The sequence below is a fragment of the Bombus impatiens genome, unplaced genomic scaffold (genome assembly GCF_000188095.3).
Source record: "Bombus impatiens unplaced genomic scaffold, BIMP_2.2 scf_1055, whole genome shotgun sequence".
Classification (NCBI taxonomy): Eukaryota; Metazoa; Arthropoda; class Insecta; order Hymenoptera; family Apidae; genus Bombus; species Bombus impatiens.
Window position 1 is genome coordinate 1,189,284 of NT_177474.1, and position 12,505 is coordinate 1,201,788.

The 12,505-nt window shown below is 32.4% G+C and overlaps 1 protein-coding gene across 1 annotated transcript in view; it reads left to right on the forward strand.

Annotated features, from left to right (window-relative positions):
* LOC100741274 (F-box only protein 43-like) overlaps positions 1–12,469 on the forward strand; it is a 47,576-nt gene extending 35,107 nt beyond the window's left edge. The window contains exon 2 of the mRNA XM_024370893.2: positions 12,146–12,469. Coding sequence (XP_024226661.1) covers positions 12,146–12,400 — 255 coding nt within the window. The 3' untranslated portion in view covers positions 12,401–12,469. The remainder of the gene's footprint in view (positions 1–12,145) is intronic.
* The last annotated feature ends 36 nt before the right edge of the window (positions 12,470–12,505 follow it).

The window sequence follows — 12,505 nt, forward strand, 5'->3', positions numbered from 1 at the left end:
CGCCACTTGTTCGTTCGATTAGTTGCGAACCTTTTTCTTCGATTGCTACATTTAAAATATCCAATTTGTCAGATTTAACATTTCATTACCTGTTTGAAGAAAACTCGTAATAAATGACTCTTGTCTAATTCTGTCAAAATTTCTAGCAGAATGTGTTAATTTTCAAAAATGTTATAAAGTTTTCGTTCTATACGATACTCGTAATAGCTAAGGCAACATAAAGAATGAATACTATCTTAATGAATCATCATGATCAAGCTTTAAATTTTTGATTCTGATTTTTTAATTCTGGAAAAGGTAATTATTTAGTTACTTTTGCAATTAGTTCTTTATCTTTACCCTTGTCATATATGTATATATAAGAGAATATTGAGAATATTGGAAAATTCACGAAATTTAAAAGTATTAGAAATACTTGACTGGTGTTAAATGCTGAATACTGAATGTGGAAATACTTAATTGATCACTATAGAGAAAAGGTAGAAGGCAATTGTGTGTGAGAACTACGCAGTCCGAATGATACAGCTTGTTTGGTTACTAAGCGCGCGCCTGTTTCGAATGACCCGCTCAACGCGACCTCGAGACAATCTCTTAAATTTCGTCCGTCACTTTCGGCGGGAATCAGAACGTATGTATGTATAATTCATTAGGATTGATAGGTGATCCGCCTATTAATCTGTTTTTCATTAAACTGATGGGTTTTTAATTTTCTTTTTGAACGTTGATTTACGAAATTTTAAATTAAAGAATCTGCTTTAATTTAGTATAAGAAGTTTATGAATGCTTCTAAGTCTAAGGATAGTAAAAATATGCAGACGTTTGGAGAAATCGCAAATCGGATATCGTAATATACATAACTCATTTCTCACGCAATTCTTTTTTTAATGTTTTTCGGATGCATTAAATTTTTTATACGACTTTCAGATTACTTTCGGTACCTACTACTAGTCAAAATTGTAATTATTATTAACAATAACAACAACAATTATTATTATTGCTATTAGCGTTTATTTTAGTAATGAGATTTAAAGCCTAGTGCAATCTTTGCTTACATAAGATATGTGATTAATAATAATCATTACCTTATATCGTATAGTAATAACTATCGTATATATAATAAACATTTCTAATAAAATTTAGTAAACGTAGACAATTTTTCAAAAACTGTACGTATTAGTAGGTATAATATATACTATTTTTTATGGCGATCAAGGTTATCGCCTTCTTTAAAAATCGAGCAAAATTATAATAGCGATGCAAGACCTGGTGATTCTCCGCAAGTTTGTAAATTCTTCAACGTTATTTGGAATGTTACATACATACATATATATATATACATATATATATATATATGTCGGATTTACTATATATACATATACGCGTTGACGTTCTATTTGAAGACTCGTTAAACGGTCATCACTCATTGACACTGAGGGTTCCTTTGAGCGACCTTGACGCCTTTGGTATCTAGATGAATCGATTAACTAATTATAAACGATAAAAGAAAGAGCGAGAGAGAGAGAGAGAGAGAGAAAGGGGAGAGAGAGAGAGAGAGAGAGTGAGAGAGAGAGAGCGGCGGGGCGGCAGTAAAGCACATATCGTGAAGGACGAGGTCAAGGTACCTGTATTGTATGTCTATTGCCGATTATTTTCAGGGGTAATGAAACATAACAAGCCGCCTTTCTGCCATCGGATGATTGGTAGAATGCATATGTACCGCCTACATATTCAACTAGAAACTTTCGAACAGTATAAAGAGTTAAAATACAAAGTTATTATGAACAAAATACATATTTAAGCAAAGAAATGCAGAGTAAGAAGATAATTAGATCTATTAAGTACTTTTGCATAATTTCTCGATACCTATATCAAATACCACTACTGTATTATCGGATTCGTCGATCTATAAAGGAATTAGTCACACGACATATAGCATCTTTCTTCAAATCATTTAATATTTGTCAAGTTGTTGAGAAATGTAATCACACAACGATCGAGGGTCTCAGTATTTTTTTTCACTGGGAAAAAGTATTCTTTTGAAGGCCCAGGAAACATCTGGTAGGCGGTACCTATATCCGAAGGCAGCTATATCTTAAGTTAAGTCAAGTCTTAAGTTATCGAAGGTGTTTGCATTGCAGATTTAATACCTTCTCTTCTGCATTTCCTTTCCTCGATGACTAAGACAAGGCTGATTTAATACTTTAATTTACCTTTTGAATAAATTTTTGAACGCTTCGTTCAATATTCCAATATTAATTCGATTATCCCAATATTGATTAAACAATTTAATTACAACGCGAACAATGTTCATGTTCTCTGAAACACGATTCATCAGAATTTGCCGAAATTTCATATACATGTCGATCAATTAAGAAGTTATGTTGATATACGTTAACGATTTGAAAATTTTATCTGGAATTTTACTGCATTAAATTAACCGATTAAATGTGAAACGATAGTTGACTAACAAGCTATATGAGATAAAGACCAAGTTACTGCTTGTAATATTATCGATTGTAAAGAGATTTAAATATAATGCAAAAGTAAAGGTAACTCTTTCTGTTAAAATTCTGTCGAATTTGGTATATACATATATATACAGGGTGGTTGGTAACTGGTCGTACAAGCGGAAAGGGATGATTCTACGCGAAAAAAGAAGTCGAAAATATAGAATAAAAATTTTTCGTTCGAGGCTTTGTTTTCGAGAAAATCGACTTTGAATTTTCGCTCGGTACGCGTGCACTTTATCACGTCTCGTTATAACGGATCGTTGTCTCGATGGAAAAATTAAAAAAAAATAAAAATAAAAAAAATTTTTCATTCTATATTTTCGACTTCTTTTTTCGCGTAGAATCACCCCCTTCCGCTTGTACGACCAGTTACCAACCACCCAGTTACCAACCACCCTGTATATTTTATAATCACTTTTGATATTAACGTTAATAGACATTTATGGGATATTTAAAGATATTAAAATTCACCGAATTCATGAGATACAATACAGAAGAATATATAAAATGTTCAAAGTACAACATTCGCTGTAATATTTAATGAAAAAAATAAATGTCGAGGTTCTGTCTTTTTGGTAGATATTTGAATTAGTATGCATAACATGGTATTAGCATTATTTTGTTATTGACGGAATTTAAACCTTGTTAAATATAAAAAAATATTTGTATCATTTTAAAATTATCTAATATTAATTTTTTAGTGCAGAGAAAGATTGCACATCAAATAAAATCACTACTCACGCTATAGTTTTTATAGAAAGTTTTCAAATATTCGAATATTCATATATTATCCTTGAATCTTAAACAAACGACGAAAATTGTTTCTGTTGGTGCGAAATTCGGAACGGTAGCGCGAAGGGTGAGATAAAGATCGTGATTTGTTCGAATTTAGGGACGGTAGGTGACAAAGAGAAGGCAGAATCCTGAACAACCGTAAACGAGGAAACCTGCGTGCTGGTCGATAGAATTAACCGAACCGGGATCTAATTTGATGACCGAATCAGAGCCCGAAACTCGATACGCTTCTAGCACGTTTAACGGGGATATTGAATTACCGGTGTATACACCTTAATTCAACGTGATAGGCGAAAAAACTGAGATAAGCGGTCTGAAATTTTGAAAGTTCCGGTTATGCCAATCTGCAGGTAGTAGATTTCTATATTCGTCGAAAAAGGTTTTTTTTTATGATTACCGAGATCTCTTCTAAAACCAGTTGAAATCTAGATATCGTGGGTATCGATGCAAAACGTCACACCGAGAAAATAATTATTTTTACTCATTTCACTGTGCATTCAAACGATCGTACGCTGCAATAACTATATTGTAAATTTTACAGTACATGTTACATTCAAAAATTAAATTTTGTATAATTATAGTTACACACGCGCGAAATATGCAGACGTTTATCTAATATAGAAATAGCATTGTAATTGTGTAATATAACATAGACGTTAGAAATATAACAAAATTTCCCGGCGAAATTATAAATATTTTATAAAATCAGAAGCAAACTAATATTTTTCAAAGTCTTATTTTGCTAAAAAAATATGTGGCTGCTTGATCATTAAATGTCTAAAATAATATTACATCGTTTGACGCGTATTATTAATTTGTTTAAGACTTTTCCACCACATTCGTGACAGAACTATTAGCATAAGAATTGGCCTCGTTTATCAAAACTGCTACTTGTTTGCCTATCCGAAACATTAATATCTATTCTTACATTTTTCACCCGTTCTCCTACATTAATTCTACAATCTTTGAGATTTTATCTTGACATCCCTATTAATAATCGATTCTGCAATTCTTTAGGAATTGATAGCGAAGCGATAACAGAATAAAAAGGGGCGGCGGGGGGGGGGGCTGAAATGACTATTGAAATTGAAAGCAGGACAATTAATAATTTGCTGTTTTACAATGTACACATTTAATTGTTCTCTAGCTAATAATTTAGATACTTTTGAAATATTATTTTTATCATAAAAAATAAGACTCCATCGTAAAGCGATAGCAATTGAAAATGAATTTAACACTTTAGCTCGTACATATATATGCGTTGTACTGTATATGTATGTATGCATGTATGCATACATGTATATATGTATGTATGGGGTATTGTATTATGTATTATTATTTCTCTTGATTATTACAAGTGGAAAGTAGTTTGATTTAGAGAGGAGAACTTGGTAAAACATTTGATATTCTTGTACAAAATTGTTATACAAATTTCAAAATATTATCTTGTTTTTCTCATCGAAACTATTTTAGCACTTTCAATTAAATGGGTTGCAAATTAATTGTGGTAACAATATAGCATAGCTAATTTTCAAAAATGTGTCACACTATTATTGTTTTAAGTGTGAGAGTGCCACCAGTTTCATTTAATATGTGTAGAATTTATCAAGATATAAAGGTTCCGGTTTTAAACGGTTTAACGCAGCGCTTGAAATTATCTCATGACTAATTAATTATCGCGGTCAACGACCAAGTGGAAACCATTGAGAGATTAGCGTATTAGTTGTTTAATTACCGACTGTTCTATTCAATTTTTCATATATCTGTTCTGTTTTACAAATATCCAACACCAAACTAACAAAGCGTCAAAATATAAAATTTGAATAATTTTCGTAAAAGAAACTAGAAATTTTAATAACTTTATTAATTGTATATAACGTATCTAGTGAAAGATACGTTTGAAATAATGAAATAAATAAAGAGATTTGGAACGTTTCACATATTAGAACACGATAGAAACCTGTAACAAATTTAGTAGATGTAAAACGTGACGATTTCACACTTTTTCAAAATTTCACTAAAATTTTCTTAAAATTTTCATCGTATTTATTTATATAATAAACTCTCACATAAGAGGTTTTGAGTTATTCAGAATATTTAGATTTTTTTATTATTTAACATAAAGAGATAACACATTTTAACTTTTAAATGAGATTCATGTTGCGTCTTTTATTTTATTTTGTTAATTATTTTATTATTATGCACGCACGCGCGCGCGCGCGCGCACACACACACACACACACACACACACACACACACACACACACACACACACACACACACACACACACACACACACACACACACACACACACACACACACACACACACACACACACACACACACACACACACACACACACACACACACACACACACACACACACACACACACACACACACACACACACACACACACACACACACACACACACACACACACACACACACACACACACACACACACACACACACACACACACACACACACACACACACACACACACACACACACACACACACACACACACACACACACACACACACACACACACACACACACACACACACACACACACACACACACACACACACACACACACACACACACACACACACACACACACACACACACACACACACACACACACACACACACACATATATGTATATATAGCTTTACTTGACAATATCGAAATCAAAAAAAAATTAAACACGAAAACTAATTTTCTTTAAATTTAATACAACTCAACAATAACGCGTATCTATTCTATAATGAAAAAAATGTAAACGCTAGAAACAGCATGGAGAAAAATTTGTTCGTCATAATCATTCGTGATGATATTTATTCCGGAAGCGTAGAATTTGTCGTCCGCTGCATCCAGAATTTTCTCTACTTTCCTACGTTGTATCGCTATATTCTGTTAAACCTCTTATTGAGCTTACTGTACTTTGTTAGCTACTTTATCGCTGGGAAGTTGAACGGGCAGTCTAGTCCTAACCTCAACAATATATTCGATACATCAAGATTTTCGAAGAAAAACTAACACAAACAGTTGTGATCGAATACAACGACATGCTTGATCTTCGTTTCAACATTGTGCTGGCGCGGCGCGGCGCGGCGCGATGCCTGCGTAGTCAAGAATTTTTTATCTTCGTTCCATGAAGTTTCAGGGCGGTACTGTGTAACATTGTGTGGGTCTATTCCCACATGCCCTTTTTTCCATGGCTATCTACGCGGTAGAACGAAGATTTTTCGGTTCGGTCGGTCGTTACGTACAACTGTTCTCACTGACAAGATTTATCTCTCTTCGAGAAGTTTACACCGATATATTAGAACATTTCAACGTTATATTTCAAATATTCTAACGGATAAGTATCAGAATGTATTAGGACTGTAGGGACAGTTGTTAAGCCTGCCACGTTTTTTCACTTTCGGCTCAATTATTTATATATTTCTAACATTGAAAGATATCTTCCCTTTGGGCAAAATGTGATAAAATATGTTAAACATCTTCTTAAAACATTACAAATCCTCTTTATTTGCTAAAATAATAACGTAGTAAGGTTGTGAAGCATAGAAATTCAAGAATTAACTTCCTAAGAGTTGGCTAAATTTTAAGAAAGTGTGTCAAAATAAAACTTGTTTTTTATTATTTTGTTATATTAACGTTCATAAAATTGTATCGGAAATTACTTTTTTAGAAAAACACTAACATCCTTTTTGTATTTATGGTATTTATGAAGAAATATTATCATGAAAACGGATATAGATTTTAAAGGATTAATTAATATCAATAAAATAATTCTATACATAAAAATAGGAAAGCGAGTTTCGCCTTGATATTTAACTCATTATTGACCACACTGTGTAACATGTGAAATTATTTTATCTTATATGAATATTTTATGATATATGTATAGCGATTCAAACGTTAAACATTCCTCACCGCCCGAACTTTGGTAATTACATACGTACATTTATTCACTTTATCTGAACTTGTAATATTGTTTCCTACTACAAAAGTTTCATGCTACATTCCTGGCAACCTTCGCGTTAACCATCTTATTATTGCGATCCAGAATGTTAATTGCTTTGTAGATTCTTCATTTTTATAAGTACTTTATGTTTTTTGAACAATTTTTTGCAAATTTGCACTGTGTGTTGCGAGGTACAGTTATTCATAGAATTAAGCGGCATAATTATATGTGCATACTCTTACATATAAAGTCAACCACTATTTTATATTGCTTCCTTTATTAAAAAAAAAGAAAAAAAAAGAAAAAAAAAAAAAGAAAATAATCGAATCTCTCCATTATAACGGAGTTACTACATATTGTACATGTGTATGACTAATCTTCTGGTAGTGAAATAATGAATATTTTATTTCAATTTATTTTATTAATCGTTTATTACAATATATATTTATGTATATATTCATACTGTACTATTAATTAATTACTGTTCGTATTACAGTTAATATTTCATGGGCTTTCCTTTATGACGAATAACTGCCTGCAATCTTTTGGGCATGGATAGTAGTAAGTTTTCAACAAAGTTTGGTTTTATACATTCCCAATCTTTTTTCGAAATTTCCTTAACACATTCTTTTGACGTTACATTGCACCCGCAGATTAACTTTTGTTTCTGTACGTTTTCAGTACTATATATGTTTGTGTATAATATACAGTTACATATATTTGAATATATTTAATAGTAATAGAAAATATTTCTCCTTTTAGTTCAACTTTGAATAAATATTTTTGTCCCTCGCTGTATTGTATATTACACGCGCGCGCACACACACACACACTCACTCGCTCAAATTAATTATATATATATATATATATACATTGCTCAGAAATATATATTTTTATAGTTGAAGCCCGCAAGTAAGAAAAAGTATGATATCAGATTTTCCGCATTTTACAAAGCAGCAACTTGAAAACTATCTGTCCGTATGATTAAATATATATATATATATTTCTGCCATCCTCTCGACATCCGCTTAACAAATATCGATACAGTTATTAGTTACAACTTATAGATATATATTAATGTTATTCGTAGATTAATATTAAAACACATTGTAAATATATCGCCTATTTTTAAAAGGAGAAACAGAAATTCGAACGTATGATTATACGAGGTTATTCCCTCCTTTCACTGTTTCATAATAATAAAAATACTTTTATTACGAAATGACACAAGAGTTGAAAAATGAAAAAAGGTGGACCGATCTTATTTGTCTCGCGTGATTTTCGTCTAAATTCCTGGTAATTGTCGCGTTCTGCATACATATGTAAGAGTACGCTGAATTCTGTGTTATTAAGTATACAAAGTTCCACTATAATCATTCCCGACATTCTACAACAGTCTACGCTATTGCTCTCGAAGAAGTATACTTCGTTTGGGTTGCAGGAAGTGCGTACGGTCTACGCTGGGGGATATTTAGGGTCCGTTGCGTTACGACATCACTTTTCGTAGATACACACTACACATTGTTGCGCCAGCTGGCTGCTATATTGTGAGGAAAGGGCTTGTGGTAGAGTGTATAGAGCGTAGAGAAACCCTACCGTCATTTTCTACATTTCGAACCCAACTGCCACAGCCAGTAGACGTTTCTACCGCCCGCCTGTGATGGGAGAAAATATTACCACGCTTTCAAATTTTAAACTCGTACGATCCTTTCCGTAGAAACCGTATCCTCCAATTAGTTTCTCCCATATTTTACAATGGCGTCGTCGACCAGCAGTTTCTTCACGATACACATTCAAAAAGATCGTTTTTGTTACATGTAGACTTTCGATAAAAAGAAGATACGTACTTTGTAGACTTTTGTGCGACTTCAGAAGTGGATCTAAAGTTTTCCTTTACCTACCATATAAAGAGAAAAAGTCAAATAATCGTTTTCTCTAATCTGAATAAAATTTAACGAGTAATAATTATTATAAATCAAATGATCTTATACTAGTACAGTAACGTGCATATATAAAATGATATAATCGTAATTTATTATTCTCATTTCGATAATAATTCGATATTTTAAATTTCATTTCTTCATAACTTTTTAATAATTCCCTCAATGATTTAGTTAACGCTATCAAATGAATAATATTCGAATTAGAAGCAACGAATCTAGATTATTGTATAACATATGTAACAATACACCTGTACTTAACTAAGTAATTCAAACGATTTATTTAAATTTTAGTATCATTGGCATTTTTATATAATATTGTCACAAAATTTTGAAAGTGATGTTTTTTGAAAATTTCTCAATTTATAAGCTATAAATAAGATATCGTACGAATTATTTGTAAGTTAGAAATAAAATATGCTTAGGGAAGTAAACGATTCATTGATGTAATATAATTCATTCATGTGTATGGAAGCTTTTGGTCTGGTAACGAAATAAGGAGGAGATAACATCGCATGCATACTTACATATGGTGATCTGTGTCCTAACTTGCGTGGTCCACTTCTTTCCCGCCAGAAATTCTAGCGCCACCGTTTTCATGTTACGTAGTTTCGGTAGAGTTCAGACTGCTCGGAATCCGCTCGGTTGCTAGGCAGGGACATTCGAATAGCTCACATTTATTGTTAGTTGTAAACGTGCGATGTTTTATGGTTCATTGCATCGAACAGAAGGGAACATAAGATGTTCGTTTGATAACCTTCGATTTTGTTCTTGCATACTCGATTGCTTAAATTTTCTCACGCATTTTCTGCCGCGCTAATTAGCAATGCACGACAGATGCTCGGTAGCTCGCTTTGACAACGCTGTTTGTTGTGTTCGTGACGTGACGCTATGCTGAATTGTAAACGCATGCAATCCATGCGCTCGTTTATCATGAATGGCTCCTTGCTCGTAAAAATGTCATTGCTTTCCTACTTGTTTTTTATCGTTCATAAGCTTTATGATCGTTATAATTTTTCGATTAACTTTGATACATCGAAGCAGATTATTCATAATCTTAACCATTTTCGTACTATAATGGATAATTTGAATTATTCGGTCTTCCTTCCGTATATGTCAATTCTCCTGATTTTATTATTTCTATATTTATACTAAAGAATTATAGTAGAAGCTTTTGTCAAGGAAAGAAGTAAATGTAACATGTAAAGGAAAAAGTTGTTGTAAGTGAGTGAAAAAATGATTCGGATTAAGAATCTTTATCGAAATTTCCCATAAGAGTACAGTTGTTGATCTACTGTTTATTTTGCATGTTGAAATGTAGAAGTTGTTGCTCTCCTTCGAGCTGTGACAGCTTGTGAAAATGCACACGTGGAAGAGTCTAAGAATCTTTTTGTAGTCTTCCTGTTAGGATACAGCTCAGCGCTCCTTTCACTTTGCGTTATTGCAATATGTCATCCTGACGCGAACAGGTGCAACCTGACGTAACTATACCGATTAATTAGTGTTCCAGACGAAAGGGGCTAGAACCTGACAACTCTGTCTTTTCCTCTAATTACTTTACATTTTTGGCAATTAAGTAAATAGGAAATACCAACTGCATTATCTAAAACTAGATAAGAGACACTTGAGATAATACATATAGGACGAGGCTAATGGATCTTTTTCACACTTGGACCATTAACCATTTTTATTTTTCTTTTTTTTCTTTTTTTTTACTGAAATGTAACATCCGTTGGCTTCTTTAACAACAATAAGTAACGATGAAAATATATTTTTCATCCGCTATGGCGCAAGCCCATTTTTATTGAAATTGCATGAAATTTGTTTCTATCACGCTAGGTAAATTAGCATACTTTCTTTCTTATTTCATTTATATTATTTCTTTTAACATGTTTTGGTGTGAAACGAAAATTAAGAATTTTGTACAACTTTTAAAGTCAAGCAATACTAGAATATTGAAACGAAGGAAAGTAACTATCACTGCCGTATGTTTACCACTTTCTTTCGATATATTTCGTTAAAGAAATTGAGAAAGGTTTCTTTGATTAACGAAAACTAGGTGTTCAATGTATCTTTAATATCATCATATTTTGTTCGTTAAACGCATTAATACAGTTTTCTATAAATATACTTGTATAACGGCATTTTATGAGGAGAATTTTAACGTTGACGATATTCCTAGTATCGACAACGTACCTTTTGTTCTAAATGTTATCTGATAAGTTGAAATTACCCTTCGACACGTATATACATATTTGAAAATACTCTTGGCGTCGTATCATTATTCTACCGACCACTGTCGATAAAGTATGAATCTACTACTTTCATAGTTCTTTGGTAATCTGTGTGTGTTACCATCCGTGGTCTCACCGTTGTTTGTAATACGAAACTTACCTACAGAAAATATATATATGTATCATGCATATGTTGTATGTATGTATGTAGACACATTTTCTATTTTATAATTTCCGAATAACGCGTAACGTTTCTTAATATTACATATTATATTTCATATTTTTTCTATCTTCACTAGTATAGTAATGTTTTGCCTCTAGAAGATTTTTCATACTTGATGCATGCTGCGTGCCTCTTTATTCTATATACAAGCTTTATGATGATATATATATCATACGTTGCAAGGAATTGTTAAAAATTTGCTACGCTATTAAACGTATCGATATCATCGATATCAGCGAATACAGAATTTTCACAAATAACGTCGTACTATTTAAAATCCTACGGTTACTTTCAGAATAAATAAATTAGAAATCAGAATAAATAGCTACATATGGAACAAGAATATGCAAACGTACATATAAGAAAAACCTGATATTTATAATTGTAAATGTAAATTAATATAATGATATAATTATAAATTAAGAATAATTTTAATAATTAATTTTATATCATTGTTAACAGGCTAGTCGTACACTCGCACCCTGGGAACATTTGTTACCTTGCCCGAGGTGTTCATTTCCCTGTCACGTGGACGGCGAGAAAAACGTGGGAACATGTTCGAGGCAAAGTTGCTCCATGGAATTTTGCACCTTCTGTTCATCGAGGCCACACACTGGTCCTTGTAAAACACCGCTATTAGCCACACCGACCAAGAGGAATAAACGGCGGCTGATCATTGGCTCGAGACAGAGCAAACGAAACCTCAGGAGATTATGAGTACTTTCGTTGGAAAACGTCGTCGATCGTCGGGAGTGTCTTATTAGATGAATTTCATCAAAAAAAAAAAAAAAAAAAAAAAAAAAAAAAAAAAAAAACAAAACA